Raw genomic sequence first — 16882 nt, forward strand, 5'->3', positions numbered from 1 at the left:
AGCTTCAGCTCTGAAAGACTCCTCACAGTTCTAAGTGTGCTGAGAAATTCACCAGAAAGTACCAGCCTTTCCAGTTACTATTTTCCTGTATTTGAATGTTATAACACCATATTTATAGTGCTTCTTAATAACCAATCCAAAAAAAAACTACTGTAGAGCCACAAATCCAAACAGAATTGAGATTCTCTGCTTTCATCCTTTTATTTTTATAAAGGTAATGTTTAGAGGAATATATAGCCTCTTGTATTTTATGCACAAAGAAATCCAGAACTTCTATGGGCCATTCCTCTTCAGACCAGTACAGACGCTTAAAACACGCTAAAAATCCCTACAGCGTTCTTATTTTTCTACTTGACGTTCACAAAACACTAAATACATCGCTAAGTCCATTGAGTCCATTCAATTCCCCTTCTCTGTGCAGTGTTCCATTGAAAGGATACTGGATTATACTAGTACTAGTTCCAGTACTGGTACTGGATTAACACATCAACAACAACAACAAAGTCCAGAAGTGTTCATTGTATAAGGCATAAACTATGTATGAAGTGGTCCAAAAGCCACAAGCAAGCCACTATGCAGGACTATATCATCCGTCATGGCCTGGGCACAAAGCACAGGCTCCTGTGTCAGAGAACTTGGTCCCCAGCTGGTAGTACTGTTTCGGAAGGATGTGGAACTTTCAGGAGGTGAAGCCTGGCTGGCAGAAGTGGGTTGCTGAGAGGGATGGAGGAAGCCAGGATTTGAGCTTTAGAGACCTGCCCATCTTCAAGACCGAGTTTCTCTGCTTCCTGCTGGCTGCAACATGAATAGCTACCACATGCTCTCACTGCCTCGAAGACACCCAGTGCCGTGCCTTCCCTGCAGCAATGGACTCTGTCCCCTCAAACCGTGAGCCAAAATAAGCCCTTCCCTCCTAATGTGTTCCTTGACCGATATTTGGTCATAGCAACGAAGTGGCTGATATACTATTGTACTTGGGCACCTGAGGGGTTCCGTTTGGTTTGGTTGTTTCTTGATTTCCTCTCTCTAACAGTATAAGCACACGCATTCATGAATAGCTAAAATAAAAAAAAAATATTGATGGGTCCTACTAAAGTTTACATAGTTGAACACATTCCCCAGAGTTTATATGTTAAAATCCTAACCCACAGTGATGGTATTTGGAGGAGGCCTCTTGGTGGAGTGGTTTGACCATGAGATAGCCCTCAGGAGTAGAGGAGATCCCAGGGATCTGCCATTCCCTTCATCTTATGAGGACAAGGAGAATGCACTGTCTATGAACCAGAAGATAGATCCCCAGTTCCTTCAGCAATTTCCATCCCGTGTCCTAGAGTGAAGCTCTCCCTCACCTCAATAAGCTCTCACGTCTTTCTGACTAAAAGAAACCTTTGGAGTATGCCAAGCATTGGTTTGAGACAGCTGTGTATTCCATCTATGTGGATCCTGGAGGCGGGGGTAAATTTCCTCAAGACTCTGGTCTGGGTCAGTGGACATCCAGCTAAGGTAATGTAAATCTACACTTGCTACTTAAATATTTCACCAGGCTCTTTTATCTCTGCATGTGTGTGAGTATGTGCATGCGTGTTTGTGTGTGCATGTGTGTGTGCGTGCGTGTGCATGTGTGTGTGTATGTGCACCATGCATATGGGTACATACATGTACATACACACGTATGTAAATGTCTGATGTTACAAATTGACATCAAGTGTCCTCCTTGATTACTCTCCACTTTGATTGCTGGGGGAGATGGTCTCTGACCCCAGCTATCCAGCTTGCCCCAGGGATCCGCTGCCATTGCTTCTTTATTCTGAGATTATAGGTAGCTATCACACCTGCCCAGCTTTTCCTTGGTCTCTGCGGAATAAATATGAGAACTCTGGTTCTCATATTTACAAGATAACAGCTTTATCCACTGACCTGTCTCCCCAGCCCTCTCTTCTCCCTCTTTAGGAATATAAAAACTTAGCCCAAATCCTGAGCTTTAATTCAGGCACAGCGTTTCTCAAAGAGCTAAACTAGGGTCAGACATGAGAGCTTGTGATTATAATCCCAGCATTCAGGTGACTGAGGCAGGTGGATCTCCATGAGTTCCAGGTTAGCCTGGGCTACAGGCCCTTTCTTGGGGCCTAGGGGAGGAAGAGCCACCTAAACTAAGCATTAAATGCCCAATTCTGAAAGTGATTCTGCTATTAAATAATTCAAGACCTTTGGGCACATCCCATTCTGGAACTCTCCTTTCTTATCCACAGACGAGAATTAGAACAAATGATACTAGCACAGTTGCCTCCAGCTCCCCAAAGCTCAGACTCCAAATCCTTCATAAGTAATTTCCTGCTACTTCAAAGAAAGCAGAGAACAATAGAAAGGGAAAAAAAGCATGAGTTTGCAATCAGACAGACATGGATTGCATCACGCTCTAAAACTGAAGTCAGCCCATCTCTGGAACACGAGTTCCTTAACACCAAATAGAAATACTATCTATTTCCCTGGGTGGTAGTGCAGATTAAATCATCCTCGACAGAATGACGATTGAAAGTGGTTTGTTTGGAGAAGAGTCTGGGTAAAACAGGTTGTCCTGGCTCTGCTTTCCCTCTGCACTCTTTCGAAATCAAAATGAACTGGGGGCTTTCAAAGGACCACGTGTGCTAGGTACAGTCTCTACAAAGGCAGCATCCCACTTTTTCTTCTTGGTATCTATTTCTGTCTTCAAACGGAAACTTTACTTTTCTGTTGCCTTTCTATAAATAGTCCTTACACTCTTCATAAGTGTTCTCCTTAAATTAGGACTCTAGTTCTGCCTTTACAAGGACACCTGGTTTCTTTGCTCTGCTTTGTACTCTACAGGACAATGAGCCCAAGGTTAGAAACGTGGCCCTCCCAGGAGGCCAGGGAATAGATAAGGTCACTTGGACTGGTGATATGGTTTAGCAGGCAAAGATGCTTGCCACCAAGCCTGAGGACAATCTCAACTTGATCCCCAGAACCCACATGGTAAAAGGTGAGAGCCAATCCCCAAAAGTTGTCCTCTGACTACCGCATATGTGCTGCAGCATGTGTGCATGTGTACACATATACCTCCCCCACCCACACACCCCACACATGATGCACACATAGATGTATGTCTTTAAAAGAAAAAAAAAGATAGGTCCAAGAGATCTGTGTTCAATGCAAGAACAAATGGACAATGTGAGGGAGGTAGATGCCTCCTGGGGAAAACTCACCTCTCCGATCCTTTCTGTGCTTTGTAATTTAGATAAATTCGCACCAATAGACATGTCATCCAAGCTAGAAATAATTTTAGTAATACTTCCTTCACTGGATGGTCTATTTTTCAGTTTGGATCGAAAAATGTCTCCTTGGACCCACAATGATGCTTGTTTTCTGTAAAGAGACAGAGAGAGAAAGAGAGAGAGAGAGAGAGAGAGAGAGAGAGAGAGAGATTTAAAATAAACAATGGTCATCTTATCAATGCTATATCTTAATAAGAAAGATATTAACAAAATATTTAACAGACTAGAAAGGTGAAGTATACCATTATGTTTCTAAATAAATTAAATACTTCTAAAATTAGATGAGATTTTTAAAATTACGAACATTAGCACAGAATCTATCCACACTGGTTCACTAATGTGTCAGGCTGTACCTGTCTTCTATTGTGGTAGAAGTTATTTTTCAGAAGCTAATCCTCAAGCTGTATTTTTGAAGCCTAAGATATATAAGCTGATGATGTTAGTATACCACGGAGTCACAGTTGATCTATACCAGCTGTAAAAACACAGATTTAAAATAACCATAGTATTTCTTTCCTTTGTGCCAATGTTTAGAAAAGCATAGCCTAGACTCTCATATATCTGTACCTTCAAAGCATCCTGCCCTCACTTTTGTATACTCCCAACCTTTCTACTTCACATCAACATGCATCATAACCCTGATCTGATGCTTGACTCTTGTGGGCTTCAAATTGTAGTAAGAAATAGCAGAGTCCTTGACAGAGAAAGAATAGATCTGGAGACAGCTGATAAACTCATACAGGAACATCCAAGAACTGTTGCTGTAAGAGAGAGGCTCTGCCTCATCACACATTCAGACCAATTCAGATATATGAAACACAGAGAAAAGGGGGATTTAAGAATAAAGACAGAGCTGGTCGGTATTGGCCCAAGCCTTGAACCCCCAGCACTCTGGAGGCAGAGCAGGGCAGGTGGATCTCTGTGAGTTAAAGGCAATCCTGATCTACAGAGAAAGTTCCAGGACAGTCAGGGATACACAGAGAAACTCTGTCTTGAAAAACTATAGATAGATAGATAGATAGATAGATAGATAGATAGATAGATAGATAGATAGATAGATGACAGAATCCTTGTCCCTTAAGAAGTTCCTACTTTAATAATGGGAAATTAAACAACTGAGATCCAGTATATTGAGGTCCCGTGTCCCAGACTCATACGAGACCCAAGTCAAAGGGGCCCAGTCCTATCTAAAGGAATCCGATGTCCCCATAAACTCAGTGACCAAGTGTCTTTGTACACATGCATCCACACACATGTATGCACATACACCTCTCTCTGTATGTCTCTGTCTCTATCTCTCTCTCTCTAATCTCCTTTCTCCCTTCACTCCCTTCATCCTTTTCTCTTCTTCCCCCTCATAAGAAAGGAAGTCTTCCATAAAACACAATTGTCATGTTACAATGCAGCAGTTGCATGTCCAACCTTCTAAAAGCCATGTTGTGATGGGCAGCCTGTTTGTAAAGTACATGGGATGCCAGAGTTGCTTACAGACACATTTCTCAGAATGAATTCCTATCCTTAAACAGATGCAGGGCCCTATCTGGAAAGATAAGCAGGACTCATCTAGCCAAGATTATACCCAACCCCATTCCACCTCACCCTAAAACAATCACAAGTTGAGGAAATGGCATACAGAACACAGAGCTGTTTAATTTGGCTGAAGCAGGATTTGGGGAAGCGTCCTTGTTCATGATGGACAGGCGCCATGCTAACATATTTAAATGTATTTAAATACAGACGTTGTGGCAGCATTTTTATGGATTTAAGAGAAAACAAAATGAAGTGGGAAGAGAGGCAGAAGGACCTAAGGTGAAAAGAAATTTCCAATTCAGACATAAGTTATAAGCTGAAGAGTCAGAGCATGCTGACAGCCCTAGGGTGAAAATTGCCAAGTGACAACTTCCACTTGCTTGGTTTCAAAGACTCAACCTGCCCTGCCCCTGGAAAGACTTGATCCGAACCTGAATATTAAAGATGAATAAGGTGTCAGAGCTGAAGCAAGTGTTGCTAAGCTATGATATACACAATTGCTTCTTGAGCAAAAGGAAGCAGCCTTTCACGGAGACACCTTTCCTCGGACAACTCACCATGTCACCCTAGCTTCTGTAACACTGTTTGTTGCTCCTTAAAAGCCTCCTCTCAAACAAAAGTAGTAAAATGTGTCTTTTAAAGTATCTAACGTTGAAAACTTGGTTCTTGTAAAGCTAACACATCTACTGAAAGCCAATCTTCCCATATCATAGCTCATTTTCCAAGAGGAAAAAAAAATGACTGACTGGCCCCGTCACTACTAGCTGATGTACTTGGAAGCAGAGTCTTGTCTCCATTTGAATGCAGCCTTTTTGAGAGACGTGGCCAGGGTTGAGGTGATTGGTTTTGGCCACATCCTGGCCCAGATTTCAACTAGACCTATGTGCGACATAATAAATAGATAGATAGATAGAAGATAGATAGATAAATAAATAAATAAATAAATAAATAAATAAATAAATAAATTGGCTTCAATATGAGCCAATGTGTAGTTACTTTGGATGCTTCTTTGTAAATATCTGCTTTTAGTATAACTCAAGTCAGATGTGCTATTTTAAATATTTGTGGTTTTGAGTGCAGGAAGGCACTGTGCCGTTGCTTCTATGTGGGGCTCACTCATTCACCTCCTTAAAGGAAGCTATCACTGCATCATGTTATCCTGTCTCTTCACTGTTAACTTCAGGCTTTCCATCCAAGATACTGCTTACCAGGATGAACCAACTTTGACCCCAGTGTTCATCAGAAGCCATGATTTGATCATTTGATATCGAAACCGAACCCATTTTCTTCTAAGCTTGTGATGTGGTGTATGAGTGTGTGTGTGTGTGTGTGTGTGTGTGTGTGTGTGTGTGTGTGTGTTGTGTATGTATGTTGTATGTTGCATATGTGTATGTGTGTGTGCATGCATCATGTGTGCACATGTATGTGCATGTGTGTGCATGTGGAGGCCTGAAGTCATGGTCAGAAGTCTTCAGTTTACACGCTGTGGCAGTTTCTCTGATGAGCTCAGAGCTCACAGACAATCTAGTCTCGCTAGCCAGCTTGCCTCAGGGGACAGAATACCCTGTCTCTGCCTACCAGATACAAAGATGACGGGCCTGCCAAAGAGTCTGTCAGGCTCTTACATGGGTTCTGTGGTTCTGAACTTCGGTCGTCACGATTGCATGGTAAGTACTTTATATACTGAGCCATCTCCCCAGCTGCCTAACCCATTTCTAGTTTGGTCTAGCCATGACCAGAGGACCCATCTACTCTATGCACTTCCTACTCATGACTCAGAGCTATGACAGACACATGGGTAACTCCTGGCTCAGGGCATTCACTACTGAAACAGTCGAACAATATCAAATGGTGAACAAGAAGCAGAGAGTGTGAGGGAAAGTATTCAGAGAGTCACACATGATAGGAGAGCACGTGAAAGGTTGTATAGAATTTCTTGGAGTATAGGGGAAGGCTTTTAATCCTGAAATGCACAAGGAAACTACAAGGAGGGGGAAATCATTTGGGATAAACTTTAAAAGACTCAGGTAAATAAATCTACTTTTAGGTATAGAATTTCTATGATCAGCTGTTAGACCATCTGTGTGTCTGGCCAAAATGTACACTTTATAATCTAACACAATATTCTTTCAACTCTTTCCATCTCTGGCCATTTGAGGACACTGAGCATTGTATGACTCCATACAGGACCAGCATGCATTGCAGGTGGGGACCAGCATGCATTGCAGGTGGAGATGTAGTATGGTGCTACAGTTGTGGAAAAGAAGTTGGCAGTGCCTCCAAAAGCTACACAGAGGATTCCACATAGTCCAGCAACTCAAAAAGAACTGAGAATGGGTCCTCATGCTCACAACATCCCCATGTTGGGAACAACTCAAATGCCCATGAGAAAGTTCATGCATAAACAAAATACAGAGGAATAATATTCAGGATTTAAAAGGGATGAAGGGACTGGCTGTGTAGCTCCATAATCGGAGAGCTTGCCTTAAATGAAAAAGACCTGGGTTCTATCCCCATCAATGCAAAACAAAAAGGGGGGCAGATAAAATTCTGATGCATGCTACCAAGACTGAGCTACAAATTTGACATGTATAATTAACTATCATGATGTGGGTGAACTATGAAAACACACAAAGTAAAATAAGTCAGACATGATATGAGATACCTAGACTACAAAAATTTGGTAAAATAGAGGGCACCAGAAACAAGGAGAAGGGGTCAGTGGAGGCTTTATGTTTAATAGGTATAAACTTTTTATCTGGAATGATTAAAAAAAATTTCACAAATAGTGGGGAGGGCTACAGAATATTGTGAATATACTTAAGATAAACAAACTCTACATCTAAAGTGGTTAAAATTTTATGATTAAGAATAAATTTAAATTTTAAAAATTATTACAAAAAAATCCAAACTTTTGTCTAATATAATTGGGACAAGTATTTCAAGGTAAGCTTCTTATGACCTAACTGTTGAAAATTCTATTAATTACTGTTGACATTTGAACCCACATTTTTTAGGATTTTGTTTTCATTAGTAACTTTTTAATGTCAACTGATGAATTGAATAAATTGAAAGATTTAAGAGTAAATATTGAAAAGAAAAGCAGCAAATTATGTAACTAAAAAAAATGTGACTTTTAACAAATAATATAAAGTAAAAACTTAAGCAAAAATGCCTGCTATTTTAACAGACAAGCCATGATATTGTCTACTCTTGAAATATAATTTCTTAATAATAATAAAGACTTTAAGTTCTTATGTTTTAGAAAAGACCAAATATTAGTTGTCTAAATGTGTTATTGAAACAGTTAAACTGTGCTCCTTGACCTCTTGCTGAATGTGCAAGATTATATAAAGAACCAGTAGTGATCAAGCCTGGACAACACAACAGTTACCATGTAAGTGAGGATGTACTCGAACCTCTGATGCTCCTGCCTCTCCTTCCCAGTGCTGGGATTCCAGGTGTGTGCCACCACATAGTTCAACTGGGGGCCCCAGGCTTTTTAGCAAGCACCCTAATATAACACAATTCTAAGCCTCACCCCGAGCCATGTGTTTATGTGGCTGGGTATAGTGAACATGAAGGGAGAGTGGAAACCAGCGGACAATCTCAGGTATCTTTTTGCATCTCAATCCACGTTTTTTTTTTTTTTTTGGTGGTGGTGGGAAACAGAATCTATTATGGAGCTCATCAAGTCTCAAGACTAGCAGACTGTCAAGCCTTGGCCGATTCTCCTACCTCTTCTCTCCAGCTCCAAGATAAGAGGTGCAAGCCACCTTGCCTAGTTTTTTTATGTGGGTATTGGGGAATAATTAAAATATTAGTTTCTGATCCAGTTCAACCCAACTGTGAAATTAATTCACCAAGGTTTCTAAGCACCTATGAAAGATGTGGTATATCTTGGCAATTTGTGGCATGTGATGGTTTGAGAAAGGCCCCTATCAGCTCATAGACTTGAATATTTGGTCACCAGGGAATGGCACTATTTGAAGTGTATCATTGGAGGTGGACTTTGAGGTTTTCAAAAGCCCAAGGCAGGCGCAGTGGCTCTCTCTTTCTGCTGCCTGCAGATCCTGGTGTAGAACTCTCAACCCCTTCTCCAGCACTATGTCTGCCTGCCTGCCTGCCTGCAGTCATACTCCCTGCCATGACAATAATGGGCTAAACCTTCGAAACGATAAGCAAGCACCAATTAAATGCTTTTTCTTATGAGTTGCCACTGTCATGATACCGCTTCCCAGCAATAGAACACTAACTAAGACATGGTAGAAGAGAGTAAAAATGAGCTGAAGCCTGTTTTTAGCTGAATGTGGGGTAAGGCCCAGTGTCAGGGCACACCAGTGCATTGTGTTAGAAATGCAGACTTTCCAGTGCCACCCCAGATCTGTTCAGTCAGGATGAGTCTTTAACTCTGATATCACTGGAGCCCTGAAGAGGCTTGCCACTAACTGAAAATGCAGAACCGCATCTAACAGATGACAGCTTACAACTAATATCTATGGGGAATTTGGGAATCCATGAATTTAAGATTGAAAAGGGTTGGAGTGGGGATGAGAGGGCGATGGAGAGACGGCTCAACAGTTAAGAGCACCGGCTGCCTGTTGAGAAGATCCAGGTTTGGTTCGCATTGCCTATACCAGTTGGCTCTCACAAGCCACCAATTCCAAATTGGTGGCTCCAATTCCAAAGCATCTGCCACCTTCTTCTGGCCTCCACAAGCACCTGCATGCACACAGTGCACAGACAGAAAAGCAGGCACACATATATACACATAAAATTAGTCTTTAAAAAAAAAACTGAAAAGGGTTTCAAACACAACGCTGTTATTTTCTGAAGATAATTCAAAATAGATGCAGCACCCAGCAGGGTCTAAGGTATCAACAGCTTTGTGTGGGTTCTCTGGAGAAACTTCGAGCTGAGTGGGACAGCCTTCAAACACAGCCTGACTCCACACGTCTACAGGTTGTCTTTGAGAAGTGGGCGTTCAAAGCGGACTAATAATAAGTTATCCATGTGTCATCTCAAGAATCCAAAGGGTATTTAACAGTAGAAACATTTTGGTTTCACAGTGATATTTATAGTATAAGAGTGGTATTTTTAGTTTTAAGTTTAAGAAACACATTTGATGGGTGTTTTGCAAACATCTTTATTTATATCCCAGGGAAATCTTTAAATAGAAAGATATCAAACAAAGGAAAAGTTCGGAACTGTGGATCAGCAGTCCGCAGAAGGGCTGTCAAACCTCGCTTCACACACGCAGGTGACACAAGTAGAGCATCTGTCTACGACACATCTGTGCATCACCTGGACCTTGGTTTGTTTTTTGTTTTGTTTTGTTTTTCAAGGAAATTAGAGTATGACTAACCAGCTTTTCTACAGACAGATTTAGAACTGATACAGCTTAAAGGGCTCTGACTGACTTTTCAGTTCTGAAAGAAAGAAGGCAGTCAGCCCCTTATGCCTATTTTATAATTTGTGACAGATGGAGACACTGTTGAACAGTTTTCTCCCCTATTTCTCTCCTAATGACTCTGTTAATTATTCACGATTTTGCGTCATCACTGACTTCATACTCTTCATCCCCAGTCTGGCTTCAAAGCCTATTTTTTCCCCTTGAAATGTTCCTGGTACACGTCTCTATCTCTGCAACCCATATCTAGCTTCTTAGTAAGCCTGTCTCCCTGACAGACTGAGTAGCTTCCTTTTTAGCCTCTCTGACCCCCATCTATCTGATTCATCATGTGCAGCCTGCAGCCCAGTCTTCCCTTGAGCAATACTGGCATCACACAATCACACAACTCCCCCACGTCAAATGCTCCAAATTACAAAGTAGGACAACCACAAAAAAAGTTCAGAATAACCTTGGCTGTCCCTGGAACCTGTGCACCTTACCATCAGTATTTCCTGGCTGTGAGCTAGTTTTTGTAGATGGTCACAGCCACAGTGGTTAAGAAGAACACAAAAGTTGGAGCTTGGGCATCTAATTGCACTTTCACTGGGCTAAGACCAAAGTGTAGCCAGGACTGGTTCCTCCTGGAAGCTCTGAAGAGACAACCTGTTTCCTTATCATTCTCAGTGTCCAATGGCTGTCAGATTCCTTGACATCTCTCCACTCCTTCCACCTTCAAAGTATGCAGATGTATCCTCTGCCTTGCTGCCTTCTCCCCTAGATGACTCTCTGACTCTCATGAAAACCAAGATCCTTAATCCCTTCTGCAGGGTTCCAGTTTTCTTAAACAACTAGACACACAGGAGCAAGGAAATACAACATGCGCAGTCAGGGATAGTGTACAGCCTACCATAGCAGACATCAGACCACACACTCACACACAAAAGCAAGGAAATACAATATGTGTGGTCAGGGATAGTGTACAGCCTACCATAGCTGACATCAGACCACACACTTTAGTTGTACTAATTTTCTCAAAATTTAAGGCAGTGCCACCACTTGTAGAAAGAGGAAAAACGTATACTTTCCCCTGTTCTTCTCACTGAATATTTTTTTAAATCTCATATATGAAACAAACAAATAAAGCCTCCCCAAAATAGATGAAGGTAAACCAGTTAGAAATCATGAGATTCAAGAAACAACACAGCAGTGAGGTCTCTGGGGTTTGTTTTGGCCACATAAATCCCTTATTTGCTTCTAAATAAGCAAGTGACCCACAAATCATGATTCAATAGGATCTTTTTCATCAACAAAATCTTACTTTCTATATAGTTAAAGGACCAGAAAAGATGATCCTAGTAAAAAAAAAAAAAAAAAAAAAAAAAAAAGTTTCCACAGTGAATGCTCTGGTACAGCCAAATACCACAGTAAAACAAAAGTGGCTATATTCTAGCCCACCATAAAAGACTGAAAAGGGATCTTAGAGTCTCACCCTACAAAGCTGTCAGAGGGCAACCTCACTCCCTTCTTCCCTGATCACAGAAGCATTGAAGGCAGCCATGTAGTGAGCCAGACAATGACACCTTGCAAGCAAGCCCCACTCTCCTCAGAGGTGCTAACAGTAGAACCTGGAATTCCATCCCAGTGGACTGGCACACCTCCCTTCTCAGCCTATGGTGCCACAGGGGGCCCTCGACCATTATATTATCAGTAGAACCACAGGGAACGCTTACAACTCCAAATCCACCCAGGAGTGATAAGAAGCCCTCAGTATCAGCAAACACTGAGGGAAGAAACCCAAGTTCTGACCCTACCTACAGCAGTAAGACAGAAACTCTTGTGCCCTACCTACACCCTCAGTGAAGCAATGCAAGAAGATACATACAGGCTGGGAACATGGCTCAGTTAGTGGATTCCTTGACCTCCCAGCACCACATAAAGCCTGAAATAGCAAGGCACACCTGCAATCCTGGCACTCATGGTGTAGAGGCTGAAGAACCAGAGATTCAAGGTCAAGATTATCCTTAGCTATACAGAGAGCCAGTCTGAGGCCAGACCAAGGCCCATGAGACCCTATCTTGCCAGAAGCCATCAAATTAAAGCTAAAAACTAGCAGGTGATCTTCCTGAGATGGTTCCACCATGGACTGTACAGTTAATAATGGATTTTCTTCTGCAGGCAAGGTCCAGGAGAATTTCGTTATAGGAAAGATTCCTGCTATTAATATGCTTTTCCTGTTATTATTAATATATATATATATATATATATATATATATATATATATCACTAGGTATTAGCCCATCCTTTTGAGCACAACAATGAAGATGTACTATCTTTAGTGATGCTATAAAAAAAATAGATGATTTCTTAAATTTTAATTATGATCCTATAAGAATTCCTAAAATTATATTAGTAATTATTAAGCTCTTTTATTATAGGACTGCTATTAAGTCCTCTCTGATAATCAAAAGTGCAATGAGAATTCTGCAAGTCTTCAAATGTCATGAGTTTATTGTTTCTGGGATAACAAACAGGCATCTACAACTTAGAACATATATCAAGAGGTTGCAAAACCATTAACCAAAGGTCACAAAAAGGGAACTAATGATTTACTATAGGTGCAAGGGCAGAATATAAAATATTGACTGGGTTTATCTATACAAAACTTTCACTAATAACTTGGTCACAAAAGTTATGATTTTTAACTCTCCATGAACCTGTAGAGCTGTGACAGATGATGAATGTTTAGCTAGATAATTACTCCTAATGGATATGCATGTAAACATTCTCTGTTGTAAACTTCTTATTCGATTTATGATTTGAATTTATGTGTAAACTTGTGGTGAACTTTTTGCCATCATGTATTCTAAAAGATGTGTAAGTGCTGAGGACAAAGAGAGAAAAAATAGAACTTTTGGATTTTAATAATAATGAGAGGAGCAAGGCTATTGCCTCTCTGCTGTGGTTCTAAACATTCACTAGTGAAATAGTTCAAATAATTATAAAATTGATGGTAGATAGCAGGAATTAAGCTAACATTTCTATAGACAGCACTCAAATTGTAAGATAAAAACAATAGATCACAGATAGAGGATGGTGACAGTAAATAGTAGTTAAGTAGAAGAGTTGGGGGATGGATGAATGAATGAATAGATGGACAGATGAGTGTGTAGATGGATGGATGGAGGAAAGGACAGATGGGTGGATGAATGGATGGATGTGTGGGTGGATGGGTAGATGGAGAAATGTGTGAGGATAGATGAGTGGGTGGATGTATGTATGGATGGGTGGGTGGATGTGTGGATGGGTGGGTGGATGAATAGATGGATGGATGGATGTGTGGATGGATGGATGGATGGATGGATGGATGGATGGATGGATGGACACACAGATGTGATTGATAGATAATCAAAATTAGTAGAGTAAATCATGGGCTGACACCTTGACGGCCATGAGTTAAAATGAACTTGGGAAGCTAACTCTACAACAGAGAATTGAGGCAGAAAATAAGTACTTCCAAGTCTTCTCACTAAGAGCTTCGGGGTGCATGTTGAGAAGAAGGACAAGATAAACTCTCTTCTCGTTTGTTTACATTTAATAGAGGAAGCCATTTGTTAGCTCTCAAGTACATGGGAAGAGCAAAAGAAAAACCACTGTTTGCACAAAACAACCTTGGAGAAGGTTCAATGCTATGTTTAAAGTGGCAAGGGGGGAAAAAAGGCATTTGAAATAAAGTTTCTAAGCCTAATAACAGGAAGTATCAGGGAAAGGGTAAGCAAGCATGCTTATCCAGTGGGCCCTTCAGACTCCTATGCTATCCTACTTCCCAACAGGCCAAACTGCCTCTCATTCTGCCCCTCCTCCACACAAGCCCTGCACTAGTACAGACTTCTGCTCATCCCCTCAGCTCCCAGTCCTCGAGTAACTGCTGACTAACACTCCTAAGGCCCAAAGCACACGTGCCCGATTGCTCTATTACAGGTATCCAGCCAACAGATCACGTGAGCAAAAGATGCAAGCCAGCCAACACTGGGAACAGCCTAAATGCTCATCAGGAGGACAAGAAAACAAATCACATGTTCAAACATTCCAATGCTACCCAGCAACAGAAGGGAACAGGCACTTCTATCATTAGCACGAAAAGAACGTAAAATTTGGAAAGCTAGATGCACATACTTCTTGGTTCTGCTCAGACAGGACTGAAAAGCCTGCTCAGTTCATTTATGGTGTGACGAGTCAGAACCGTAGCCTTGTTGAGCTGGGTGTGTAATGACAAACTGGACAAGAATGGACTCGGGTGCTGGTGTTTTCTACTTCTTGGTCTTGGGAAGGTTACACGGGAGCAATCCTCGGCTAAGTCACTGACCTAACCTCTCAGCCACTCACACCTCGCTTATTATCTTCCATGAGCATCAGCTTTTGCTCTTTTTTTTTTTTTTAATTTCACTTTGTTTTCTGAGATAGTATCTTCCTATATTTTTGAGGCTGGCCTGTAACACTATGTAGCCCAGCAGACCTTGAACTTGTATCTTTCTGCCTCGGAATTCTGAGTTCTGGGGGTGTTGTGCACTACCATACACAGCCTTCATTCCAGCCTTCATTTAGCCTTCATTCCAGACTGAAACAGTGGGTGTGTTTCCACCTCAGGACCTTCATATCTCCCTGCATATGCTCAACATTCTCCTTGCTCTCCAGTGCAGAGAGAGCTGCTCACCCCTCCCTATCCCCCTCTCCCTGTTTCTATCAAATCTTCATAGCACCTACCACCAAAGGCTATCCCATATACAAATTACATATCTACCTATGGCATACCTCTCCCAATAAAAAGGCAAGAACTTTGGCTGACACTTTGTTACACCCTGGAAGCAAGAACACTGCCTGATAGAAGACTGCAGACAACACACAACTGCTGGATGAATGTGTGTTCCAGGTGCTCTATCTAAATGACCTCTCCCAGGGGCTACACCAGTTGCACGCTAGGAAAAGGCAAAACCGAGAAAGGGGCCAGAGAGGAAAGAATAAAAGACTAAAAAGTCAAGTTTGATAACTTGGCAGAATAGCCCTAGACCACAACACTGGAAAAGACTAGCTAGGAGAGTTCGAGAGAAGCCATGAGCGACACAGGCATTATCCCATGCAAATTCAAAACACCTCACAAAGCAGAAAAAAGTATAAAAGAAATCTACCTTCTGGAAGGTTCTGATTTAAGCATTACAGTACTTAGCTATGGAAGTAGGTCACTCCTGCACTCCAGTTTGCTCAGGCAAAAGCTTGGAAAACCGTAGTATGACTCACATCGACGAAGAGTGTCGCCCAAAGTCTCATAGTGTATGCATTTACTTCAAGCCAACTGCAGATGCCTCGGGACCCTAATTTCTTCTGATACCATCACAAGAGAAGGCAGAGTAAAATGGAGTGGTGAAAGCATCGGGGACACAAGCAGAAAGGGGGACAATGGTGGACCTTGACACCCTGCACAGAAAAAAAGACCTGAACCAGTAGTGACCTGGGTCCTTCAGCTGTGCCTAACAGAGAGCCTGGAGCAAGTGAGGGTTCAATCTGCCTTTTAAAGGGACAGTCTTCCAACTGATCATTTTAAGACTGAGAAAACGGCTTAAAGACATAAGTTTAGGAACATTTGGGTTTCAAGTTTCAAGCCTTGAGGCCATTTATTCAAGATTACCAAGCAGTTAGCATCATAAACTCATGGCATAAACCCCATGCTATAGATGCATAAAATTCACAATGGAAAACTAGAGGAAGCCTGTGCTCTCTTTAAGAATAAAGACCCTATTTATTCGTAACATTTCTTTAAAACTCATCACGCTCCCGTCTCATGCTCTTGAGCTGAGATTTTCCTGTTCATTTCCTGACGCTCACTTTCTTAGCAGTTATTCCCCCGTGGGTTTAGTAAACTCAGTGCTCCCTTGAGCTCAAGGATTTCTTGGTCATTTCAGATGTAAAAAGCTTACTTGGGACATCTTTCTTACCTAGGACACCTCATCCAAACTAAAGTGATTTAAGTCAGATAGAATCATTCCAACTGGAGGGCAAAGAGGGAAAGTGTGTGCATAGGGTATCAGAAGCAGACTGTATATTAGAGTTGGACTGAAGACAACTAGTAACACTTCACTGAATCCTAGGAGGCTGGAGGTGTGGCTCACTGGTTAGAGCACTTGCCTAGCATTCAGAAAGGTCTGGGTTCAATCAGCCTTGTCATCACAGCGCTCAGAAGGTGGTGGAGGCACAGGCATCTAAGTCATCCTTAGCTATATATGGAGGTCAAGGCCAATCAGACCTGTTATCTCAAACAAATGAAAATTTCCCCTCTCCTTCTGCTTGTGCTTAATATTAAGTGCTTACTATTTTAAGGGGAAACCAGCTGTTTCACAAAGGGCATTCTTACACATTGTATCTCTGCACAGCGGCCTGGAGTTGGATGGAAAGACATAAGTGTAAGTGAATTTATAAGGGAGGGATCTTCCAAATGATTAGTGTGAAGCTGGCAGCAACCCGGTCAGAATGGAAACTTAGTGAGCCTTATCTTCTTATTCCTCAATTCCTTCTCACATGAATCCTAAAATTGACGTTTCCTTAGCAGCTTGGTTGTCTCTCTAAACCCAGTGACTGATCCCAGTGACTGACTTAGTGACTGACCCAGGGACTGACCCAA

The 16882-nt window shown here is 41.7% G+C and overlaps 1 protein-coding gene across 3 annotated transcripts in view; it reads right to left on the reverse strand.

Moving 5' to 3' along the window:
* Cdc14a (cell division cycle 14A) overlaps positions 1-16882 on the reverse strand; it is a 149193-nt gene that overhangs the window by 30922 nt on the left and 101389 nt on the right. For all 3 annotated transcript variants that reach the window (XM_034501115.2, XM_034501114.2, XM_076933164.1), the window contains exon 11: positions 3222-3381. In XM_034501115.2, the coding sequence (XP_034357006.1) occupies positions 3222-3381 (160 nt within the window). The remainder of the gene's footprint in view (positions 1-3221; positions 3382-16882) is intronic.

Source organism: Arvicanthis niloticus, chromosome 4, assembly GCF_011762505.2.
Source record: "Arvicanthis niloticus isolate mArvNil1 chromosome 4, mArvNil1.pat.X, whole genome shotgun sequence".
NCBI classification, from domain to species: Eukaryota; Metazoa; Chordata; class Mammalia; order Rodentia; family Muridae; genus Arvicanthis; species Arvicanthis niloticus.